The sequence below is a fragment of the Cetorhinus maximus genome, chromosome 12 (genome assembly GCF_964194155.1).
Source record: "Cetorhinus maximus chromosome 12, sCetMax3.hap1.1, whole genome shotgun sequence".
NCBI classification, from domain to species: domain Eukaryota; kingdom Metazoa; phylum Chordata; class Chondrichthyes; order Lamniformes; family Cetorhinidae; genus Cetorhinus; species Cetorhinus maximus.
This window is the reverse complement of record NC_135890.1, coordinates 11,583,903-11,610,685: the sequence shown is the minus strand read 5'-3', so window position 1 is coordinate 11,610,685 and position 26,783 is coordinate 11,583,903. Positions and strand designations below refer to the sequence as shown.

General features: G+C 44.8%; 1 protein-coding gene across 22 annotated transcripts in view; it reads right to left on the bottom strand.

The window, feature by feature from the left end:
- celf2 (cugbp, Elav-like family member 2) overlaps window positions 1-26,783 on the bottom strand; it is a 726,013-nt gene that overhangs the window by 249,936 nt on the left and 449,294 nt on the right. For 3 of the 22 annotated variants that reach the window (XM_078553003.1, XM_078553010.1, XM_078553011.1), the window contains exon 1: window positions 19,306-19,533. The exons of 16 other annotated variants lie outside the window; for them this stretch is intronic. Coding sequence is in view for 2 of the 6 variants with exons in the window: in XM_078553018.1 (XP_078409144.1) it covers window positions 23,679-23,749 (71 nt within the window). In the remaining 4 variants the exon portion in view is untranslated. Of the gene's footprint in view, window positions 1-19,044; window positions 19,144-19,305; window positions 19,534-23,678; window positions 23,803-26,783 lie in introns of those variants that run through there. 3 more of the 22 variants (XM_078553018.1, XM_078552996.1, XM_078553005.1) reach the window with 3 other exon arrangements.

The following is a 26,783-nucleotide window of genomic DNA, read 5'->3' as shown; positions in this document are numbered from 1 at the left end:
CCGCATTACCAGATCGTGACCTACAATGTACTTTGTTTTAAATCATCAACATACTTTCTTGAAGTTATTAGCTGTTGTAAATGACTATTTCATTAGAACAAGACAATTGATTTTAATGGCTGTGGCAGCACTGAGGCCATAACCATTTTGCTTCGCAGAATTTATACTGCTAATTGTTCATAAAACAAAAATTCATGGCAAAATTTGGAACTTGTAAAAAGCACTTTTGCCCAAAGGATGTCCTGTGTTCAGAGCTTATTGTCGTCGTCTCTCTCTCTCTCTCTCTCAATCTATCTCCTGTCTCATTAGATTAGATTTCATCTTCCCTTCTCTGTTCTTCAGGAAACCTTAAGTCATACAACAGCAACTTGCATTTTACACTTTCATTCATGTATCAGTAATACCCCAAATTCAATCTTGGAGGTGTTGAATTAGTTGATTTGATCAGAAGTAGGAGCATGAAAATGGGCCAGAGCATCCCTGGCCTAGGAATGAGAAAGGAGGCTAAGTTACAGCTCCTGATCATTATCCACTATTCTACTGTGCGTGTGCGCGCACGGGTACACTAGGTGAGGGGAGGAAGGGGTTAGTTTGTGATGCTATTCACAGTGCAATATCTCAACAGCACTCGCTAGTCAGTGAAGAACGGCCAGTTTGGTGAAGCTCCAGGAGACGACTGTCAACCATGGGACTTTATTCCAGTGAATGACTTCAGAAGGGAAGTTGAAAGTGAGAATACTAGGGACAAAAGTTAATCGCTGTGAGTGCCATGAATTGACAAAATTAATCAGTACAGAATGTCCTGAAGAAATATCAATATCTCACTCAGCATTGGTGATAAGTTACTGGTGCATATCTCAGCTCTACTCACTCCAACTGTTTATAGAGTACTGCCTGTAACACTGTAAATGCATAACACTAACCTCTGTTAACCATACAGAGACTTCCAACCTAGCACACTAAGACAATCAGTAAGGTCCACACTTGAAGGTACTATTCTTGGCCAAGGATGGAATTTGGACACCCAAGATCACTGCTGTGTATCTTCCAGCAGCAGATTAGACAGTGATGCTGACAAAGCCTGGGAGCCTTTCTGCCCTCTACAACGATCCTGGTATTAGGGTTGGAGCAACATGAACATTCAGGTTTAAGAACGGAAAATGCTGGAAAAACTCAGCAGGTCTGGCAGCATCGGCGGAGAGAGAAACAGAGTTAACTTTTCAAGGTCGTTTGACTTCTTCAGAGCCGTTAACTCTGTTTCTCTCTGCACCGATGCTGCCAGACCTGCTGAGCTTTTCTAGCATTTTCTGCTTTTATTTCAGATTTCCAGCATCCGCAGTATTTTGCTTTTATCTGAACATTCGGACTTGTTGGATAAGATTTCATGTTGGGTTAGACACCCTGTCAGGACTGTGTACAAAAATAAATGCCTATGGTCCAGGCTCATGCTTCAATGCAATACTGCGAGAGTGCTGCATTGTCTTTGGAGTTATCAGCCAGTTTAAATGTTGCAGGGGGCCCTGTCTGCTTGTTCAGGTGGTTCAGGGAGATGTAAAAAAAATTATTTAGACAGAAGCAGGAAGATTTATGTTGCCCTGGAGGCCAACAGATCTTCCTCTAATGGCCTCACCTAACAGATTAAGAAAAGCAAAATACTGCAGGTGCTGGAAATCTGAAATAAAAACAGAAAAGCTGGAAATACTCAGCAGGTCTGGCAGCATCTGTGGAGACAGAAACAGGGTAAATGTTTCAGGTCAATGACCCTTCATCGGAATTAGAAAAAGTTGAGAGAGATTTTTAAGCAAGTACCAGAGGCAAGAACATGGTGGGGGGCGGAATGGGGAGGGGAAGCATAAATGGGGAAGGTCTGTGGCAAGTAGACAGGAGAGATTAAACAACAAAAGGAATGTTGGTGTAAGGTAAAAGGGGATGATAACGGGCCAATAAAACGAACAAAAGATGGGTCAAGAGGAGCTGATGACAAAGGCAGAATCATTATCAGCAACGGCTGTCTGAAAACCATGGGAGCAGCTGTGATGAAATTGTTGAACTCAACACCGAGTCCAGAAGGCTGTAAAAGCCAAACCATTTACATCTCCTCTGAATTCATATTTTGTTGCTCCACTTGTCTTGTGGCTTATGTCATCATCACTTTTGCCATTTAATCATTCCTGGCATTTACCCCATCACAGACGCCTTTGCTCTTTCCTAAAGTTGACTGTTCCAATGTTCTCTTAGCCGGCTTCATTAACTGGAGCTTCACAAATGCTCTGCTGCCCGTATCCGAACTCACACCGAGTCCTAATCACCCATCACTCCTGTGCTCACTGACCTACATTGAAGCATTACTGGACCAGGAGCTAATTTTAAAATTCTCATCCTTGGTTCCAATTCCTCCACAGCCTCACCCTTCCCCACCTCTGAAACCTTCCTCCAGCCCTACAACCCTCCGAGATCTCTGCACTCCTTCAATTCTGACCTTTCGTGCATCTCCAATTTCAATGGCTCCACCATGCCTTTAGCTACCTAGGCCCCAAGCTCTGGAAATTCCTCTTTAAGCCTCTCCACCTTTCAGGGGATCCCGAGAGCCTAACTCTTTGACTGAGCTTTTGATCATCTGTCCTAATATCATTTTATGTGGTTCAGCATCAAATGTTTGTTTGCCAATGCTCCTGTGAAGCACTTTGGGATGTTTTACTACATTAAAGTCACTACATCATTGCAAGTTGTTGTTTCCCTGCCCCTGCAGTTGTTTAAAAAGTGGTTCACCTCTAACATCTTCCAGTTCTGGTGAAAGGTCATTGACCTGAAACGTTAACTCAGTTTCTTTCTCCACCAGATGCTGCCAGACCTGCGAAGTACCTCCAATGTTTCTGGTTTTATTTCAGATTTGCAGCAGCCGCAGTATTTTGCCTTAGTTTAATTAGTTATCCAACTCATTTGCTGCTGGCAGAATGCATTGTCCACAAATTGGCTGCTACATTTACCCACGTATCAATGGCTACACTTCAGGACGCAATGCATCGAATGCGAGTGCTCTGAGACATCCGGAGAGATATGATAAGCTGCTGCCTAAATCCCAGTCCTCTACTTAAACACTCAACTGAGGACAAAAACTGGGAATGCCAGACAAGGCTGGGGCTGAAACCTGCCAATTCCAGTTGGGAAATAGCCTAACCTGGAAATCCTCTTTAACAATTAACAGCTCTCTAATGTGGCTAAAACAACCTTCCATCATCATTGTGGGCATGCAGACAAAAGCCAAGTTGCAGTAAAGTTCACCACACTTGTCAATGATAGGCACTTCAACATTTTATGAGGCCTGTGGTGGAATTTTGTGGTGTGGTTTTGGCAGGCAGTACTCCTGCTCCTGGAGTCCATTCAGAATGAAGGAGAGCGATCCACCTAAGCCAAGATCCACAGAGTACTGGAGGGTTGTGACAAGCCTGTGACCAGATCGGCACTAAAGGAGCTCTTAGTGCTTTTAAGTCAGATTTCCCTGATTGCACCGAGCAGCACAAGAGCTTCTGCAGCTGAGCCTCAACGATGACAAAAGTCAGCTTCACCACCACATCACTTTCCTGTGGAACTCTTCAGTGTTGTCCCCTGTGTGCAAGTACAACTACTTAACAAGAGCATGGAGTAGGCTACAGGAAACCCACAACATGGCTACTTCTGCCCCAGTGCAATTTCACCAAGTTCCATAATCCACCCTCAGCAATGCTTGTGGTCTAAGGATATTTGTATTTGGGTACAGTTGCCTCTGCTTGCGCCACATTCTGACATCAGATGTACAAGGACTGGATGAGGCAGAGTTCTCATCACCACGTTATGCCTCCCAAAGGAGAGCTGCAATGGAGAATATCTCAACTTATGCAGTGCCAAATGCACTAGCTGCTCCTCCAATTCCCCCTTCATCAAGTTTACGGTTACCCATGAGATTCACTTCCTGTACCCTCAAATTCCTCCTGACCAACTCCTTGCTGCTACTTGCTCCTGGTCCAGCACTTGATATTGTTAAGCCTCCCCTTTCCTCAAACTTCATTATCCATGCTTCAAAACTGTCTTTATTAGTCTTCTTCAAAAAGCCCACACTCAACCCTTTTGTCCTCTTCCAACTCTCACCCTAAGGTAGCTTTCCTCTCACAGAAATAAAAGGAAAATGCTGTGGATGCTGGAGATCTGAAATAAAAACACAGGATTCTGGAAAAACTCAGCAGGTCTGGCAGCATCGGTGGAGAGAGAAACAGAGTTTTCATTTTGAGTCCAAATTGACTCTTCTTCAGAAGCAGATGAGTCATATTGGGCTCAAAACGTCAACTGTTTCTCTCTCCACTGATGCTGCCAGACCTGCTGAGTTTTTCCAGTACTTTCTGATTTCAGTTCCTCTCTCAGATCTTTCCAGCTCCATGCCCTCTCAAGGGGTATTTGACAAAAGCTATTTCATCCTCCTTCATTATCTTCTCTGTGGTGTCTTCCTATGTACAACCTCCCTTGCTCAATTCCACTCCAGCTGGGCTTGTAGGCTTCACCCCAAAGTTCTCCTGAAACTTTACACATCATCATTGCTCCCCTGCAACCAGGGTAAATTGCCAGGGTGTCAGGGTGAGGTGGGTGGGTGTGGGGGGGCGGTTGGTGGGGAGTGGGTGTCAGGGTGGGGTGGTGGTGCTGGAAGAAACTTGTCTGTTATCAGAATAAAACCAACCTTGAAATAGTGTCATATTTATGCTACACTTTGAAATAAGGCAAAAAAAAAATTACTTGAAGGAAATGATTCATTAAAACGAGTGCTGATCTAAAGATAATTGACCAGCTTTCCCACGACTATACAGCAAAAGAATGGCTAATGAGGAGAGAGCCAAACTCTGTTTACAACAACAGCTTATATTTATATAACACCATTAATGTAATAAAACGTCCCAAGGTGCTTCACAGGAATGTTATAAAACAAAATATGACAGCGAACCATATAAGACCATAGAGGCAGACTGGTGTAGAGAGGGAATTCCAGAGCTTGGGATCTAGGCAAATGAAGGTGCGATCATGAATGCTGGAGTGATTAAAATCAGGCATGCTCAAGAGGCCAGAATTAGATGAGCACAGATATCTCAGAGGGCTGGGGGGCTGGAGGAGATGACAGAGATAGGGAGGGACGAGACCATGGAGGGGATTGAAAACAAGGATGAGAATTTTAAAATGAAGATGGTGCCTGTCTGGGAGCCAATATAAGTCAGTGAACACAGGGATGAAAAGGGAACGGGGCTTGCTGTGAGTTATGACACGGGCAGCAAAGCTTTGGATGACCTCAGGTTTATGGAGGGTAGAATGTGGGAGACCAGCCAGGAATGCGTTGGAATTGTCAAGTCTCGAGGTAACAAAGGCATGAATGAGGGTTTCAGCAGATGAGCTGAGACAGGTGCAAAGCCAGGCAGCGGTACCGAGATGGGAATAGGCGGTTTTAGTGATGGTGCGCCTGTAACTGATTCAAAACCTCTGTGTCTGTTCGTCATCCACACAGGGTGGTGCTTGAGGCAGGAGTTGTAGGAGATTGACTCGGTCAATAAAAACAAAGCCCCAGATGGCATGGAATGGAATTGTCAGTCCTGAGTGGATCAAGTGTGTTGGCAGGAAGGAAGAGGCAGGGTTTAATAAATGCAACATGACTGTAGTGAGCAGCATATAACTGGCATACACAGATACCAAACTACTCGAAGTACGGGCACAGAAAGTGGAGCGATGGATAGATTCATTTCTGTTAAATACGATTTCCCAGAAACTATCAAATAAAGAACTTGCATTCCTATAGCGCCTTTAACTATTTCAGGACATAAAATGCACCTTACAGACAATGAAGTACTTTGTGTGGTCCCTCTTTATGGTAGAAAATGCAGTAGCCAATTTGCACACTATAAGGTCTAACAAGCAGCAATAAAAGAAATGATCACATAATAAACATCTCTCATGACTGACCCATTGTGTGGTTTCAGCATTTATTTTTATTTGTTCTTTCAGTGGATATGGGCGTCGCTGGCTAGGCCAGCATTTATTGCCCATCCCTAATTGCCCTGGAGAAGGTGGTGGTGAGCTGCCTTCTTGAACCACTGCAGTCCATGTGGTGTAGGTACACCCACAGTGCTGTTAGGATGGGAGTTTCAGGATTTTGACCCAGTGACAGTGAAGGAACAGCGATATATTTCCAAATCACAATGGTGTGTGGCTTGGAGGGGAACTTCCAGGTGATGGTGTTCCCATGTGTCTGCTACCCTTGTTCTTTTAGATGGTAGCGGTCGTGGGTTTGGAAGGTGCCTTGGTGAGTTGCTGCAGTGTATCTTGTAGATGGTACACACTGCTGCTACTGTGCATCAGTGATGGAGGGAGTGAATGTCTGTGGATGGGGTGCCAACCAACTGGGCTGCTTTGTCCTGGATGATGTCAAACTTCTTGACTGTTGTGGGAGCTGCACTCATCCAGGCAAGTGGAGAGTATTCCATCACACTCCTGACTTGTATCTTATAGCAGGCTGACAAACTTTAGGGAGCCAGGAGATGAGTTACTCACTGCAGGATTCCTAGCCTCTGACCTGCTCTTGTAGCCACAGTATTTATATGGCTAGTCCAGTTCAGTTTCTGGTCAATGGTAACCCCCAGGATGTAGATAGTGGAGGATTCAGTGGTGGTAATGCCATTCAATGTCAAAGGGCGATGGTTAGTTTAGGCCTTGTTGGGGATGGTCATTGCCTGACACTTGTGCAGTGCAAGTGTTACTTGCCACTTATCAGCCCAAGCCTGAATGTTGTCCAGGTCTTGTTGAATATGGACATGGGCTACTTTAGTATCTGAGGAGTCGCGAATGATGCTGAACATTGTGTAATCAAGCAGCAGCAAACATCACCACCTCTGACCTTTGATGGAGGGATGGTCATTGATGAAGCAGCTGAAGATGGTTGGGCCTAGGGCCTGAGGAACTCCTGCAGTAATGTTCCAGGACCGAGACGATAGGCCTCCAACAACCACAACTATCTTCCTTTGTGCTAGGTATGACTCCAACCAGCGCAGAGTTTTCCCCGATTCCCAACGACTCCAGTTTTGCTAGGGCTCCTTGATGCCATACTCAGTCAAATGCTGCCTTGAATTCAAGGGCAGTTACTCTCTCCTCACCTCTGGAGTTCAGGTCTTTTGTCCATGTTTGAACCAAGGCTGTAATGAGGTCAGGAGTTGACGGAATACAAACTGAGTGTCATTGAGCAGGTTATTGCTAAGTAACTGCCGCTTGATAGCAGACACCTTCCATCAGTTTACTGAAGAATGAGAATAGACTGATGGGGCAATAATTGGCTGAGTTAGATTTGCCCTGTTTTTTGTGGACTGGACATACCTGGGCAATTTTCCTCATAGCCAAGTAGATGTCAGTGGAACAGCTTGGCTAGGGGCGCAGCTAGTTCTGCAGCACAAGTCTTCAGTACTATTGCTGGATATTGTCAGGGCCCAGAGCCTTTGCAGTGTCCAGTGCCTACAGCTGTTTCTTGACATGGGGAGACGGTGGTATAATGGTAATGACACTGACTAATCCAGAAGTCCAGGCCAGTGCTCTGGGGACATGGGTTCAAATCTCACCACAGGAATCAGTAATCGTAACCATGACAATTATCATCGATTGCCCTAACAACCCAACTGGTTCACTAATGCCCTTTAGGGAAGGAAATCTTCCATCCTTACCTGGTCGGGCTTACATGTGACTACAGATCCACAGCATTAACTGTCCTCTGAAATGGCCAACAAAGCCACTCAGTTCAAGGGTAATTAGGAATGGGCAACAAATACTGGCCTTTCCCACACCACTCACATCCCATGAACTGTAGAGTGAATTGAATTGGCTGAAGACTGGGATCTGTGATGCTGGGTACCTTAGGAGGCTGAGATGGGTCTTCTGGCTGAAGGTGGTTGCACTGATGCACTTAGCTCCCTCATCATTTAGGATAGGGATATTTATGGAGCCACCTCCTCCAGTTAGTTGTGTAATGGCCCACAACCATTCGCAACTAGATGTGGCAGGACTGCAGAGCTTAGATGTGATCCATTGGCTGTGGGATCGCTTTGCTCTGTCTATCGCATATTCTCTTCTTTCAGACGCCCAATATTTATTTCCAGATAATAATGAACCTTTCACGGGTTCAACCATTTACCCCTGCCCATCCAAGCGATTTTCACTTCAGGTAAGCTTTTAAATCGCAGTGCTGTCCGTCAATCCCGGTGCTTCAGGTGGATGGAAGATAACCTCGTGGTGCTATTTGAAGAGGAGGGGGGAATTTTCCCATGTCCTGGCCGCTCCTTTCTCAACCAACACCAACAAACAACCCTGCCATTCGTGGAACGTCACTGTGTACAAAATGGGCACTGTGCCGACTTCCTTAACAACAGTTTATTCACTTTAAAAAAAATGTATTCACTGTGGATGAAGCACTCTGATGTTTGAACTTCATAAAGGGGCTGTATAAATGTGGCTAATTTCATTTCACCAAAATTACCAGTGAGTGAAACAATCAAGAATCTCTCCGTTGATTCAACTTACTATTTATTTCTCCCCCTTGAGTTCTGCGTTGAAATGAAAAATGCAGGGAATCTTTCGTAGACACGACAGAGATTGGCTTTTATGATCCCGATATGAATGCTGTACAGATTATTACTTTTATGATAATAATTGTTGTGCTGATTGTATTACACACAAGGGTAATAAGGTTGGAAGTGAATGGTCCAGCAGGTTTAATGCTCATGGCTGACATGGGAAGACAGAGAGCTCATTAGAAAACACAACACGAGAACTCCGAGTTGGCTCAGCTGTGGTGAGGGCTGTCCAGTGTGGAACTGACTCACACAAACCCAAGAAGGGTTCTGATCCAGTGTCTGCTCAAATTAACTGGTCTCGGGCACGAAAGGCGTGGAGGTGTTACAACCAAATCGATTCCCTGGGTTAGAGAATGGGAAGGCAGGGGTGTTGGCTGATTTCCCTTCTCCTAAAAACCCGACCATTACGAGAGAATAGATGTGTGAGTGAGTTCAGCTGTGATTGCCAACCCTTCCTCTTTCATGGCCAAATAGCCTGGGGGCACGGTCAGTGAGGACCGCTGGGATCTACATCCCAGGCAATGGCAGTCTATTCTGCATTGCAGGGTAGAAAATTGGGGAGCAACGCTCAAAAAGCCGACCAATTGGATGATCTTTATTTTCAGTCCAACAAGAACTTAGAATGGCCGGAGAACTCAAGAGCCTCTGCCCAATCCCATCAATAAAAAAGGACCAAATAAAAAGGACACTTTAGGGCATGCAAAAGTGGCTGGGGAGTATCTGCTGTGTCTTCGAGTAGCTTTGGAGCAGATCGATTCACAGAGCTGGAGGGTGAGTCAATGACCACATGACCCCCACTGCGACACTGCACCACAAATGTCACTGACACAGCGATGATAATCCAGCAGCTACAGGCAGACAGATCCACTGCACAGAGTTTTTACAGACCTCATTAAAATACCACAGATAGCATCGCAGATTGTCCTGAGTGTTTGGATCCTCATGTCTACTGCCTCCACTTTCACACTAGAAACTCTGTCTGGTGACTGGGATCATTATTTAACATATAGGTATACAACCTTGTTCCAGAGATGACTGGAAATTAAGGTTAACGTTATTGCATTATTTTAAGAAGGCAGTGGCAGTGTAATTTGTCTCAGCCGGTAGCACAAAGGCAGTTCATTTTATACTCCAGCCCAATTTTCACCTTGCAGTGAGGGAGAAATTAGTTTAAGCCTGTGCTCGGGAGCAGGATGGGAGTGGAGCTTGATGTGTGCTTCAGATTGCATGGACGCAAATGAGGCCTCAAACTGATGCTCTTAGTTAAGTTAAATAAGTGGGCTGCCAGGACAACCTGTGCCGTTCAATGTCGTGCATTGCTGACCCCATTTAATATCAGCCTGCGCTCTTAAAGGTGAGGTGCATTTTGCATTCAGGCAATTGTTACTGAAGATTGTCAAGTGGCAAGAACTGTAGAGGCTGCAAGGGCCCGGAAGTTTTGTGGAGGAGGTCAGCAGGAGACTGGACATCTTACATCCATTAGGATGCTATCAAGGCAAGCTACTCTGCACTAGTGGGCAGAGGTAGCAGAGAGGGTGAGTGCCAGAAGCACTGTCCCCCACCCTCGCCACCACCCCTCCTCCAGGACATGGGTACCTAGCAGGAATACGTTTAGTGACCTCACAAGGCTAGGTAAGGTAAGCCTCCTAACTCACCTCGTCTTAGTCGTGTACTATCTGTAGCCCCAGCATTCACAATCCTTCCCTTGGACACAAACATTCTTTTAAAATTGCTGCACCACACTACACTCTGCATCCTTCTGCTCCTGCTACTCTCCTCATTATTACTTCCTTCGTCCCCACCCCTCCGCACCCCCCCATACCTTCTACCAATCTTGCACACATCAGCAACACAACCTACCCTGGCATGCATGTGCTCACTGAAATACAACCTTCAGTAAAGAGCAGACAGCCAGAGGAGGTGGGACAGAGGTCACCTGCTATGGCCATCTTGAAAACCCTCAGCGGAAGTTCAGCAGTCCTCCATTTCGTGAGCTGCAACCATTGGGTGAGAGCAGTTGAACAGGTGAAAGACACTAGATATTTGCACAAGGGTGAGTTGTGATGGTTTAGGTGTGCATGGACAACAGTCGCACCACCCGAGTACAGGACACTTATTAACATATTTAAATGATGCCCGCGTTCGTTTCAGGCAACCACCAGGGACACGTACTGAGCACTCAAATCAATAGGGCAATATGGCGTCAGGCATTGTTCTGATGAGAAGTGTCATGTTGTAAAGTCCCACTTTGCAGTGCCCATTTTGGGATTAAAAAAATTGCAAATCAAATTTCTATTCCAATATCCCTTTAGTACAAACTTACACCACAGCAGTTAAATAACCTTCCATTTTAAAGAAAAGGTCCATTTTTCCTTTGATGTTGCATACAACTAATGATAGCTCAGTAACAATGGTACAATGCACACTAGTCACAGTTTCCTTCAACAATGCCAAAACATCGTCTAAAAGAAAAAGTGTTCCATTACGTGACAAAGTGTGATTCAAACACATCTACGTGTATTTTTTTCGCAGACTGAGGCACTGAAACTAAAACTAGCCTGAATTCACTCTACAATGTCTATGGCACCTAAATGATGGCAATCTGCTAGGAGTCTGACAGACTTCACATCATGTTTCATTCCACAGAGACAGCTCTTGGTGACACAATAAAGAGGAAAAAGAAATAAAGGATCTTTTAGCATATTGCTGCAATTACAACCCACTCCACATACTTGGCCCAGGCTTGAAGCTTACATTACTGCCACCCAATATAAACAGACCCAAATGGAGCCCAAGCGATGATTCCATCACACTCTGGTGAAAAGCCAAGGTGCCTCATCTTTCTTTTCCTCCCCCAATTTTCTCCCCATCTCTCCAAAATGGTATCGGGAGACCAGTTGCCCAGGTCATGGTGGCAGACTGCAGTGAAGTCAATCAACTGGCCACTCTTCATGAGGGCACCTGAAAAGCGGTGGCCTATTTGCAGCATCCTGTCCTTGCCTAATGCCCCCACCAAGGTATATAACCTTTGCAGGGGTCAGGAAAGAAAACACTAGACACTCCCTGCTGTTTATTGCCATGGACAAGTTATCCTTCAGGGAACATCAGAAGCACCATTCTGTGTGTCCCTCACCTAATGTGACAAGGAAATTTTCTGCGAAGTAAGTATGCGAGAATGGAAATCTTGGCCAATTGTTCCCTCCCTCACACGGGGACACCGAGACCAGCAACCCCACCTCAATGCCACTTATTATAAGCTAACTCAGCTGAGACCCTTCCTGATTTGTGGGCCACAATACTACACCAAGCTAAGTCATGCCAAGAGTCGGCCATCATCAACATGGTAGCAAATGCCTTGCTGAGTTTGCATAGAGCAGGCTCCAAAGACATGAAGCCATCCAACCACCTTTGATGCTATAGATTAGTTTTTCACTGTGCTTTGACTTGTCAACTTCCCTCTTCCAGTTTGAATCATTACTTGGGTGATCACTCCAGATGGTAAGACTTTGTGAGGATCCTTGAACATATTCCTTCATACATAATTAGGAATATAGACACAAGAATATGCCATTCTGCCCCTTCAGCCTGTTGCACCATTCAAAGAGGCCACAGTTTTTTCTGTATTTGAACTCCATCTACTTGGTTCTACAATCATTAATAACGTTGCCTAAAACAATTCTGTCAATCTCAGTTTTGAAATGCTCAAGTGACATCCCACCAGCCTCAACAACATTTTGAAGGAGGGAGTTCCAGATTTCAATTACCCAGTGTGTGGAGAAGTACCTCCTGACATCACCAGTGAACAGCTAAACTCAATTTTAAGGAACAAAAAAATTCTCTATTTTTAAGGTTATGCCCCCCTTTTCTGAACTGACCCACCAGAGGAAATAGTTGCTCTCTCCATCTACCCAGCCAACTCTCTCAGTCGCTTTTAACACCTCAATTGGGTCACCCCCTAATCTTCTGCAATCGAGTGAGTACAAGCCCGGTTTATGCAGCCTGTCCTCAATTTAATCCTTTTAGGCCAGATATTGTTCCACATTGTTGCACATCACAGTGAAGCAACTCCCCTCTGCTCCATTCCACCCACCCCCCACCACCCCCTCACCCCCTGCATGGAGATGCCGCTTATGTAGGACAGGGACCAATTCAGTGGATGTTTAAGATGTGGGCATAACTTTAAGATGGAGGCACTTCCTGTTTGTGAGGTGAAGACAAGTCACGATTGTATGTTCTCACACTGCTGGCTCTATCACACAGGGTTCATTCAGGTTAATATCCCACGAAACAAAAGAACTTTTTTTTTTAAAGAAAACAGGATCTTCTCTTTCAAAAGATAAATTTCAGGGAAAACAGGGATCGGTGATCAGTCAGCAATTTGTGAAACAGAATTCCGCGCACTGCAACACAGTTTTAAACAATTGTAGCAAAAGAGTGTGCTTCAGGTTCTTCTCAGTTCTTCAGTCTAAGCAGACTGTCAAATTGTTGCAAATATTTGCTCCATTGTTTTTTAGCACACTCTGATAACCATACCTTGTGGCTCGTTCTGTTCCCGGGGCCCCCTCAGACATGATAGCGCCTTAGGTTTACTGCTGATACTCCCAATGGCACAAGCACAAAGGCTATGTTGACTGGGTGCTTTTCCCCTCATCAGGAACAGGCCAATCTGACGTTTTTTAAGTACCAACTAAAAGTGATTTGTCCCAGTGAGGCAAGTGTCACTGAACCACACAGATCACCTCTGTGCTGGGTTTGCTGCTCTCAGTTAGGTTGGCAGAGCACTGATTAGTTGGGGTGGAGGGAGCTCTTAACTGTTCTCCAGGGACGGGTTGAGCAAGTGTATCCAAGCAATGGTTGAGAAGAGAACTGGATCGGCTGTGATGCCCATTATGGTTGAACAGCCACGCATGAGCTAGTGGGCAAGATGGTTGCTGGCACCCATGAAACTGCTTTCCAGCAAAGGTCAGTGCCCTCAGGGAAGGGAGGGATGGGGAAGGATGGAGAAAATGGCAATAAAGAGACAGACGAAGATGAAATCAAATCAGTTCAAAATGCATCATCACACCGGATGGTGATATCACCTCCCAGCTACTGTTCCTCATCCACTCCCTCCCACCAAAAAAGGCTGTGAAGACAGTATGTCTGACAAAAAACATTGCACAGTGGGCCACCATTTGCAAATCACATTCTGTCGATATGCCAGTGCTACATCAAAAGCTGAGACCATCGACTGTTCAAGGGAACTGCATGGCTCCCCTTGCCTGTGGCGTAAAGCTAAAGTCTTTGTTTAAATGTCAAATAAAAGTGCAATTCCACAACTTTAAAAGTGCCTTAGGATATGGGCACTGCGCTGCTGGCAAAACTGGCATTTGTTGCCCACCTCCGGCTATCCTCAACTGAGTGGCTGGATAGGCCACTTCAGAGGGCAGTCAAGGGTCAACCATGTTGATGTGGGACTGGACTCACATATAGGTTTGGAAGGACAACAACATGTTTCCTTCCTGGAGAAGGGCACTCGCGAAGCAGTTGGGTTTTAGTAACAATCCCACAACTTCATTGTTACATTTACTGATACAAGCATCCAGCGCTGGTCACCACATTTTCGGAAGGACGTGACAGTCCTTGAGAGGGTGCAGAGGAGGTCCTACTGGAATGGCCCCAGGGATGAGGGATTTGAGCTACAAGGTTAGGCTGGAGAAGCTGGGGTTGTTCATCAGAGCAAAGGAAGTTGAGGAGAGATTTGATTGAGGTGTACAAGATTATGACAGGTCTAGATAAGGGAGACAAAAAAAAAAAGAGCTGTTCCCATTAGCTGATGAAACGAAGACTAGAGGACACAGGTTTAAACTTGTGGCCCCACGACACAGGGGAATGTGAGGAAGAACTCTTCTTACACAGTGAGTGGTAATGACCTGGGACACACTGCCTACGAGGGTGGTTGAAGTGAAGACGATCGATGACTTTGAAAGGAAACTGATGGGCACTTGAGGGAATAAACTTGCAGGACTACAGGGTTAAAACAGGGGAACAGAGCTGATAAATTACGCTACAGACAGCTGGTATGGACACAATGGGCCGAAAGGCCTCCTCTGTGACATTGTGGCTCTCTGACTAAGCTTGCTTTTTCCAGGCTTTTATTAAACTATATTAAAACTCTCAAACTGCCGCAATGGGAATTGAACTCTTGTTTCCTGGATTGCTATCCCAGAAACATACCCCATTGTTACTCCGTGCTACTGCTTTGAAAATTGCTGTTGGTGTTCTATGCGAGGACAGATATATTATTCGGTGTGATCTTCCATTGTTAAATTGAACTGGCATAAAGCATCCCAATCTACTTGGGTTATTTATGATCTGGTTTTATACTATGTGAGAACTGATTCCCAATGCATGGTCGCCTGTAGCTGGCCACAACCCAAAAGGTAAGCCAGTTAAGATTCGCTAAATTTTGTTTTTCCTTCTCGGTAATCAGCCCAAGTCCATCCCAGCAGCTTTACTTGCAGAGACAATTATTGGGAACCACCAGTACGACTCTGACTTTGTGTAAAAGCAAAGGATTTATGACCATTGATGAGCAACTTGCAGTCTGGCTGATATCGCTGCAATAATAAATGGAAGCAGAGAGCCTAGGTTATTTGTCTAGGTATTTGCTGAACTGTTCAACCCAGGCACATTAAGCCAATTGGCTTGTCCATTTGAACCTTGCTAAACTGGCCATAAATAACTGAATAGCTAAACAATGAGGCTTTTACCAATGCTCAACATTAGAATCACCCCCCAACACCCAGTACCACCCCCACCCCCCTCCAGCACCCCACCCCCTCACCGCCCCCAACGGAGATCCACGTCGAACAAAAGATTCAAACAAGCTCAGGATAACAAACAGAGCAGAAATAGTCTATTCTCTTGGGAAACCTTTTTGGAAAACCTGCAGAATGAGGCAAAGTCTGACCCATTGCCACAATACTTGGGCACGCTGACTTTTTGCATCATAGTGTAGGTGGAATGTGGAACTTCCCTTCGGGATATTGATGGTTTCAAGACAACCAGCCTGTGGTTAGGAGCCTGGAACTTGGTCAATGGCCCGTGGTGACCTCAGTAGTACGACACCTGAGCCAAACATGTCTGCAGATACCAGCGTATTGTTAATGATTGTCCAGTCAACCTGTCTCACGAATGGAATCTGGATGTGTAGATCACTCACTTGACTTCAGTAGGAGGGAGGGCTTATCTGGGGAAGCAGTGGGAAACCTACCAGTGCCCTCACTGGTAAGGCTGTGTGGTTTTAACTGGTTAAACCTAGAAGAGCTGGGGTGGTGTTGGGGAGGGGGAAAGTGGGTGGGCGGTAGGGGGCCTTAGCTCTGCCAACATGCCTTATCGTTCTGCACTAAAGAGAGCGGAATGTCTAACAAATGGAGTAAACTCCACATTGAAGGAACAGAAACCCTCCAGGTGGGTTTCCATTTCTCAGTAGCTTTATTTGGAAACTCTAAAGCATGGCGATAGATTTTTGTCAAACATTTAGTTCACCTCACACTGAGAGGCACCCTTTACAAGGGTGGATCATTCAAAAGGGATGGGGGGAAAGAAGTCCTCTTTCTCACTCTTTAGTGGGCGGATTCAGCAGTGGCACAGTCAAAGCGCTGAAAACATGCAGGATTCTCATTCAGAGAACACAGCACGATACCAAAAATATGACAGTAGCAAAGAACGTACGGGAATAAAAAGGCCATTAGTTAAACAGAGGGCAGTCAATTGGGTCTCTGTCCTTGTTTAGGGACGAGATTGGTGTGAGGAATCAGTATGTGTTCCAGCACCTGATTATAACCCAGTGAACATTGTTGTAAAGTGAAAACAGAATTACCTGGAAAAACTCAGCAGGTCTGGCAGCATCGGCGGAGAAGAAAAGAGTCGACGTTTCGAGTCCACATGACCCTTCAACAGAACTTGTTCTGTTGAAGGGTCGTGTGGACTCGAAACGTCGACTCTTTTCTTCTCCACCGATGCTGCCAGACCTGCTGAGTTTTTCCAGGTAATTCTGTTTTTGTTTTGGATTTCCAGCATCCGCAGTAGTTTTTTGTTTTTATTATTGTTGTAAAGTGTGTGGGCTTAGGAATGTAGATGTGGAGTGAGGATGGTAGAGCTCCTAGCTGCACCTATGTTCAAATAGCATGCCAAGATTTGTCTAGCCTCGCACAGGAAGGGTGACTCTTGCAAAAGGCAGTGGAAGCCTGCTAGCTCTCTCTTTAGCACATATGTACAAGTCTATTCTAAATTACAATTCAAAATCGCTTGGGAGTGCCGAACTTGAATATTGCTGAAAAGAGAGACACATTGCCCCAGCATCAGTCACTACCTTTAAGGATAAAAAAAGGAGGGTTGAAGACAAGGAGAGACTGTGCAACAAAGAACCCATAGCAGCGTCAGACCACAGTTAAGGGGTTAGGTGTCATTGGTACTGATGTTCGTGTAATGTTCATGATTTTAACAGTAGTGACAGATGTTGCCTACAAGATGGATGACTTGTTTAGGCCATATGGATCCATGTGGCAACTGAGGAGAAAATGAACTCAATTGTACCTTTTCTAGCTGGTGATGGAAACAAGAGTCCATTTTCAACTTGTCTCCCTGGCAGATTAACCACTTGCTTCAGAAACCATCCCAATTTCATTCAAAATGACCAGGTAGTCCACAACACTGTGTTTTATGCCCGGGCAGCAAGCTGAAAATGTCCCAAACCCCATGTTTCCCAGTAGCTGGGACAACGTTACCAAATTAAAAATGTACCTACAGACACCAGAAGAGAGCTGCCCGCAGTAATAATTCTCCAATCAAGTCATTCCGCAGAAGTCACTTAATGGGAACCGCATTCCTCCAGACAGGGACATAATTCGTCTTATCCAATTGTTCCCATTAAAACTTCCATTAGGTAAACACTGCAGATTGCATGGGGGGGTGAATGAGTTCCCAATCTCATTAACATACGGCTCATTTATCTGCAGCTCCAGTATAAATATAAAGTCAATGATTCCTTAGGGTTGATTCATAATTAGCCGCATCTTTACAAGTATGCAAAAAGAGCAATGGGCCAGGGTCGGGTAGGGGGATAGATTAATAGTTTGCATGTAATTTTTGTACATTTATATATACAAACATACATGGCATATTAAAATTAGAATTACAGAGGTCCAATTCTCATAACTGTAAGCTTTTATTAAGGAGGGAGTAAAAATTGCACTTTGTACTCTTGAAAAATTATTGTAATTAAGCTCACTCTCTTAGCCAGGCTTAAACCACTTGCAAGGCACGTTAGTGAGAAGGTTAGAGGAAACAGTATCAAATTCATCTATACTAAAATAGCAAGCCTGGCACTTGCTGACTGTAAAATTCCTCATCAACTAATTAAGCAAAACATAATGTTTGCAAAAGGGCGATGGGCATGACCACTTTGTGAATTGTTAGCATGTAATGGCTGGTGCTTACATTTAATGGAGTTTAATTTCAAACAACCACTTTCCCTCGGTATAATTCATAACAGCCGCTTCGACTGTGCTGTATAACAGCAACCTCTCGCTGAAGTCAAAATATGAGCACATTACCTCCTACGTGAAGACTGCTTTATATAATTACAAGCACCCAGTACTTAGGAAGGCAGTGCAACAATATTAACCTGCAACACTCACTCAAAAGTAGTTCTCTTGTTCCTTTGTTTCTGTCTCCTTCCCTGCCCCCTCTGAACCATCCTCTAATTTTCTTGCCTCTTATTAGTGTGCCAGGATGGAGTCCCATGGGCACTGTGTCTCCTTTGGTAGCCCAGCCAAGTGGCCATTGTCCAGGAATGGAATATGGGCTGGCTATTATAGGCAAACCTGTGTTCTAAAGAGGGGTAGCCGGTTTCTAACACTGACTGGGCCTTAGAACAAGTCAAACCACAGCCTTTTCTTAAAGGTTGTCTGCATTCTCTTAAAGCAATGGAGCAATACCATCACTATCGGTAAGGATGCCAAAGGTAAGACAACATAGAGAATGAAGATAAATTATTAGGCAAAACATTCAGTCTTCACTAACTAATCCTTACAGTCAAAGGATCATCTCTAGTGAGCAGCGAGCTCAATCACGCTTTTTAATCTTTAGTCTGTGTGTTCAAATATCCTCTTCAAGAAATACTTTTGTTTGCAACAACAGTTAATGAAATCCGCAGCCACTCAAAGGTGTAATTAGAGTTTATGTCTGCACCAGTGACCGGCAGATGATGTGTGCACGGGGCATAAAATATTCCCCAACAATCACATTTGCTTGAGGTACTGAGCCCGCATCTTGCCAGGCAAGAAGTCATTTCAGCAAGCTAAATATTCATTCTAAAAAGCACTGCCGCGCTATGTCAATCCATGCATGAATTCCACTTAAAGTTATCCATTATTACCTTTCTCTGCACTGAGTGCCGACGGGGAAAGCTACACTCGCAGATGGATTGGTGACAGCTCCTGCGAGACTTCACCTCAATAAGGAATTCGAAAGTAGATCGAAAAATACACCTATAATGGGTTCAAAAGTAGTAGCAGAGGGGAGGAAGTGTCTATTCCTTGCAGTGTTCTTTCCTAGAACAGCCTGCATTAGTCTATCCAGCTTGTTAATAGCCATAATCCAATATGCATTTGATAAAGGACAACAGAAACATACTTACTGTTAAACAAAGAACAGTGTCCTGTAAACAGACAAGTTTTTAAACGTCTTTTGGTGAACTTTCTTGCTCATTAAGTTTATTGATGCTTGCAGTGATGAATAGAGCATTGTCCATTGCAAACATCAAGCACTCCAGGGTCATTTGCAGCACACTTAAATGCAGAATTGAGCTTCTCCTACTCTTCTGCAATATTCTTCAAGCCCTGACCTCAGAAGAGCTTCCCTTACTGCATCAGTGTGACATTTCCTATTTCCTTTAACTGTCTGTGGCCTCTCTGAGCAAGACTGTCAATTTAGTGCCACTTAGTGGCAAATTATAGGCAGTTTTGTGCTGGAAGTAGCCTGTGACTCATTTGGCATAGTGTTCTCAGCGGTCAGCAGCCAGAGGGCACTTTCACCTCTTCAGCCTGGGTAGGATTTGTGCTCCGCTTGTAGAGGCCACTGCCGAACTCTGGATTTGTTTTCAAACAGAAAATGTAGGGAGCAAGGGGTGCAATTTACTCCAATACACCCGACTCCTTCTATCTGCTGAACTTTTCACTTCCAGTTAGTAGCCATAGGACTGAAAAATACCTGACACGACAACACCAGGAAGAGAATAAAAGAGGAGCCAAAACAGACCTCTCCTGTGCTGTAAGTTAAACACTTCCTAGGGCAAATTGACAAAAGGCTAATTAAACCATTTGCTGTGATGAGTAATGGAAAAGTGGGTGGTGGCAGATTGCTCTCTGTTATACATCGACTTGAACGGAGAGGAAAATTAGCTGGGGTGAATAAAGGCAAGTCGATCCATGATGCCTCCCCCCCAGCCCCTGAACAGCTGTTGAATTTTACCCTACCATCTAGTACAGAGATACAAGCACATCACCCTATCAAGATGCAAGGGTGAAAGCAATCTTAAAGAAATGAGGTGTCTCAATTTTTTTGAAAAACAGAAAAAAATCTATTTACACCCACTCTACACCCCCCATTCCTAATGCCAAGGACCCTCTCCTGGGTCACTGCCTCCCTGCAGCTCACCACAATGACTAGAAAAGACAAAGAGCTTCCAATATTCAGTCACTGGAAGGATGCCTCAGGGACACACAGGCTGAGACAACAATTGATTTGTTTGTTGTCTCTCCTCTCCTCCCCTATGTCTGATTGCAAGAAGATCATTATCTATGGGGGAAGTCACTGCTTCAGTAATGGAATTAAAATCAAAAGATTGGAAACATAACTGGATAATATGCAGTAACATTCCTCTAGCTATCCAACAGGCCACATTGGGACAATGTTAGTTGTACTGCCTCCTGTATGAAGTACAGAGCTGAAGAAAACACTCCACAATTCCTATCTCTTTCATTTGATCTCAAGGATTTAAAATCTCAAATGATACAGTTCTCCCTTTCCATTCCACTACTATCTTTCCTAATTATCTTACCACGGGGCTTAGTTAAGATTTTTTTTTGTCCAGAGTGACCTCAATAAGCTTGTCAAAGCCAGTAAACAAAGGGCCATTTTGTGGTTACTTGCAATTTCAAAATCTATTTTGTGGTTGTTTAAACAGCACTAGATTACCACCCTCTCTCCCCCCTCTTCTGAAGGTGCTAAATCAAGCTGGAGTACAATTTAATGGTCAGCTACTCTGCTGGAATGTCACCTATGTGACTATTCTTGGTGCCTACTTTGACAGTGAATGTTGGCAGGCAACTGAGCTTCATCACAGCCAAGGGCCCCAGCCTGCTCTCATCTGTCATTCGCACACACGCCACTTGCCAGGGAAGGTCTCAGGATTGTAAACAGGGGTCGGAACACCCAACCGATGTCCCCCAACTTTGCCTAGGTAGAGTTGCCAGTTCCTGGAGACCGCATAAGCTCCCGCTTCCAATTGCTCTGACCGGTACCCCTGCCATGTCCCACTCATCCACCCTCAACAAGGGCACCAAATCTCTGCACCAATTGGAAAATGAGCTAACATTATTGCTCGATTCTTAAAGGTCAAACAGCCTTTTTCTGTTGAAGAGTCATGCGGACTCGAAACGTTAACTGTGCTCCCTTCCACAGATGCTGCCAGACCTGCTGAGTTTTTCCAGGTATTTTTGTTTTTGTTTTCGATTTCCAGCATCCGCAGTTTTTTTTGCTTTTAGCCTTTTTCTTTAACCCATTCCCAAATTTTTTATATCTAATAAGGCAAAAGTGTTGATAGAACAGGGAAGAAAAACTTCCTTCAAAGCAGCATAATTTTTCTCCTGGATACTGCTCATAGCAGTGTCCTGGAATTAGTCTATGACTCCTGGAAACTCCAAAACATTCCTGGAGAGTTAGCAGCCCCACATCTGGGGAAGCTGAAGGCAGTTGAAGCAGCCTCACCATTCCCGATAAAATCAGCCAACTGTGTAAATTAACTAGAAAACTTATTTGTCCTTCTTCTAGATGTTGCAAACAACCAAAATTAAACTCACTCTCAGCCCAGTCCCTCAGGCTTTCCACTTTAATTGCCAACTAACATCTCTGACAGCCCAGGAGAGGGTTAAATGCTGATTTGTTCAAAAGAAATACCTACAGCCCTCAACCAAAAAAAAAAGGCAAAACGTGTCGAAATTTAGCGCTTACAGTTGGCCGCAAGCTTTACTTCAGAAACTGTGGTTAAAAATATGAGCTGAGACGAAGCGTTCCCACCGAATCAAACGCAACACAGGTTACATTCTGCCACTGGGATGGGGTTGGTGCGGAGGAGAGGGCATTGCAAACTCTGTCCCCGACAGCATGGGCTTTGTTACAATGCACAGATGTGTACATTTCTGGCCCTGTTGTTTCTTCACACAGCTGCTGTCTTACGCGCCGCCTCTTCAACTGGTGTTCCAATGCTGCTCTCCAATTTCTTGCTTGCATGTTAAAAAAAAAAACCCTTTCGGTTGCAAAAAATTTAATTTGATGTGCGGAAACTACCTCCGAGAGACCGTCTGCTGTGAGATTTTACAATTAACGTTTGGGATCATTTATTTTTCTTGCGAGTCCAACTTTAAATCAGGTGGAGTGACAGCATTTGGCTGCCCTTTCCCATCCCTACCCTCCCCAACCCTGAACTTGTGCACACCCCACTTCTCCCTCCTCCCTACCACCCCACATTCCTAGCACCTCCCCTCCCCACCCCGCCCCGTCTTAACCTCCTCTCCTACCCCCCTCCTTTCCCTGCTCCGTCCCTCCTACCCCCCATACCCCTCCCCCCTCTCTCCCAGCACTGCTTCTGTCACATGGCAAGCAAAATGCTGCAGTTACATTTTCTTTTTCGCACTCATAAATCTCATCTCATCTTCCCAGAAATATTCACCTGATCAGCAAAGATGTCTTGTTATCTCAGAGGGCAGGAGGAAGGGGGGGAGGGGAATGGGAAGATTATTCAGGTAGGTCTGTGTGTGTGTGTGTGTGTGAGAGAGAGAGAGAGAGATGAGACAGGGTGCTTAACACAGACCAGAACTGAGATGGTACAGAGCAGGAAAGAGGAACTGCTTTTAGAGATAACTTTAGGGACATTGCAGGGCAGCTGTAAAGTATTAAATGAACAACCTTCTCGCCTTCAGCAAATGACCTAATCTCTTAACCCCAAAGGTTAAACCAAGCAGCTGTCCTTGCAGTGGACACATCTCGAGTTATTATAATGACCAGTGCTCACTGTGGCAGTGAGCTGGGTTGCTGGCGAATGCAGTAGCTTGTCGCTTCACTCCACATTTGTATTTCTATGTATTTCCCTCATATCTCTCCCATTAATAAAAAAAGAATCTCCTACACCCATACACTTTCATTTCCCCCCCCCACCCCCTCTCCACACAGGCTGAACCACACAGACAGAGCCAGGAGCAAACCCGTCTTACAACACGCCGCTGAGACGGTGAATTGCATCTTTTCACTAGACAACTGGAAGCCTCCGACAAATTAGACAATGAAAGTCTATCTTATCAGCTCCTCACCCCCCCCAAACCCCCCAACAACCCTTCAAAAAAAAAAGATGCATTGTCCCTTCGAACAAATAAAACAAGCAGAATATATAATATATATATAATATATAATCTCCATCTTGCATTTACACACACTTAATCGTGCACCAGACACTTCAAAGTGCCGAGATAGAGATGCCCTTTTTAACACAAGACAATGTTGCAAAAATAAAACCCCATCGCTGGAGCTTAATCTCTAAAATAAAACGCTGCTCATTCATCCCCCCCCCCCTACCCCACCACCCACCCCCCTACCTTCCCCACCTCTCCTCCCCCAGATGCTGCTGGTTAATTTCAGCCCCTGACATCAACTCAGCCCCTGCTGCACGCTCACACATTACTGCACCTCCCTGGACCGGCACAACACGTTCACTCGCTGCAATTCGGCTCCACTTACATCCTGTCCGACACCAGCCCGCAACTGTCAACCATTATCTCCGGCAGAAAGTCCAGTTGGAAAGAAGTCATGTTCCCCACCCCCCGTCCCCAACACACACACACACAAACTCCACACGCCGCTCGCTGTAGCAAATAATTCGCTCGACGCGTGTCTGATTCAACAACTGTTGCCCACAGACAGACAGACAGACAGGGGCAGGTGTGAGAGGCCCTCTCTGGGGTAGCCTGTCGCACAGTTGTCACATTTCCCTCTCTCTCTCTCTCTTTCTTTCTCCTTTCCTCCAATCTTCAGCAGCAGCAGCAACAGCAAAAAAAATTATATATATATGTATTAAAAAAGAGGCAACTGTCTACCCAGCACCAGGTGCTGAAAGTAGGAGGTGCGATTCTGATCCAAACTGGAGACCTGGATTAAGAGCAAAAATGCAGAAGCCTTTTTTTTTAATTCAGCAGCTTTGGGGTGGGGGTGGGGGTGGGGGGGGTAGATAGAGAACCTTCCACTGAATGAATCCATGTGGCATGTTTTCCGAGGCTGCCCACTGCAGAACATTTATTAACACTTTCACAGCACCGAGATGGCGCTTGCTGGGCCAGGTAATGGAAAGGGAACCAAGACTTGCATTTATGTAGCACCCAATCACCCCCCCACCCCCAAGCCATTAGTCGCTTGTAGGTCAGGAAAACACATGGCACGAGGTGTTTTTCCTCACAAAGCCACAAGCGGCCTCAAGACAGTTAAAAAGAAAATTGCTCTTGAAGGGCACTGGGAATGTTTCACAAATTTGAAAGCACTTTATAAGCCTGGTTGCTCTTACTGCCAGTGCCACCGGGTGTCTGAAGCACAGTTGGCCGAATGGCGATGGTTAAGCTCGCTGGGTCATGCAAGGCAAGACCAGTTGCCAAGGACAACTAGGTTTCCCCCCCACCCCACCCCCCTGCCTCCCGCTCTCTCCTCTTGTTTGGGATCTTCTGATCCACCATGTGAATTCCAGCAATTTTGCATTTGGGTTGCCACTGGCCGTGTTGACTTTCAGCAGCTGAGCCTGCTCTGTCTCCTAATAGACACAACACCTAGGAGGGAAACGTTCCTGTTGGTGCAGAATTGGGCCTTCAAGGTTAGGAAGGTGACAGGTCATATCCACCGGTCAGGAGTATGATACCAAAGAGGCACAAATGCAAGATAACGGCAAAAGAAAAGAATTGAAGGGGAAGTTAGAAAACATTCCTTCAACAGAATGTGGAATTCTCTCCCACAATCTACTGTTGAAGCAGAGTTCATGAATAGTTTTAAGAGGGACTTACATAGTGGCTTGAACAAGAAGAATATTGAAGGGACCTGAGAGTCGGACTAGACAAAAGAAAAATACTGGTGCAGATTCGATGGGCCGAAAGGTCTGTGTCTATTCCACAACATTATCCACATCTTTTGAAGAATACTGCAAATGATGGAATGTTCTAGAACGCCATTCGTAATTTATTTCGTGCTAAGTGGGTCTGGATAGTCACGTTAATCAGCTGAGCTCCCTCTGCAGTGCTACAAGGAGAGCACCACTGAAGATGCCAAAGACATTGCATGGCAATATCACGGTGGACGGTGGCGTGGTGGTAATATCTACTGGATTAGTAATCCAGAGGCCCAGGCTAATGCTCTGGGAACATGGGTTCAAATCCCACCATGGCAGCAATTAAATCTGGAATTGAAAGCTATTCTCAATAATGATGGGCCATGAAACTTTTATCGATTGTTGTAAAAACCCATCTGGTTCCCTTTTGGGAAGGAAATTTGCCATCTGGTCTACATGTGACTCCAGATCCACAATAATATGGTAGGCTCTTAACTGGCCTAGCAAGCCACTTGGGGATGGGCAATAAATGCTAGTCTGGCTGGCAATGCCAACATCCCATGAAAGGATAAAAAGAAAGACACAGTACCAGCCAAGGCAAGGAAACTCCTGACAGTGGTTCCTGGAGTTCACAGCTTCTGTCGCCTGACTTCACCCAGCAATGTTACTCACATTAGACATTGCAAATCATAGCATAGTACAGCATAAATACATCTGACTGCTCCAAAGAGTTATATTCACAAACGTGCACCATGATAGGTAGATAGATAAAAAGGCAAATAGATTTACATATAGTTATCATGTCTCTCCAAAGTGCCTCAGTGCACTTCACATTAAATTTCACAGTGCTGCATAGAGAAATGCGGCAGACATTTTGTGCACAGCAAGTCCCCACTAAAAGAAATGAGCATTTAATCTGAAAGTGCTGATATAAACAAATTAAAACTCTGCTTCTCCATTTCTGTTTTATTAAGGAGCTTCTAATAAATTCACCAGAACATTCTTTGGAGCCAATCATTAAAACATTACTGAAAGCTATCGAAGCCAAGATTGAGAAGTTCAATCTGAGATGAGTGGAAGAGACATGGAGATTATTTTAAAAGAAAACCTTATTAAATTTATGTAAATTCCACACTGGAATATGGAGAAACTACTAGAAATCTAATCTGTTTTTCTAATTCAGTTTATAATTGTAATTATTTCCACGTTAAGGGGTTGATTCCATTAACACTTACATTCCCATTGAGATATTTGTGACATTGCACTCTGCGTGTATGTACACGTTCTTGTGTGTGTGTGTATGTGTGTGTCCATAAGTCCATTTGCCTCGGTGAAAATGTCAATGTATGGTACTGTGCATATCTGTGCGTATGCCTGCCCATTTGTGAATAAATGCATGTGTGCACAAGCATTTGGGCTTGTGTGTCCATGCACATGTGTGTCTACGTATATGCGTGTGCACACATGTGTCTGTCTCACCCTTTACCAAAGCCTTCTGTGCACTTTGTAAAATTCTTACAGACCAAAGTCCCTGGAGGGAAAACTGGTTTCAAAGCAGCTTTTAATCATGGCATCAGGGGTAAAGCAGTATGTAAGTAGGTCACAGGCTACACGAAGCTGCACAGGATACTGTTATAGTTAACATCTGCACCACACCACAAATTTAAATACTTTCCCCTTCACCATCATTTGAAGGCAGGAGCGAAAGGTCAGTTAAATAAACAGAAAGAAATCACTGGAAATTTCAATGGAAGAGAAGG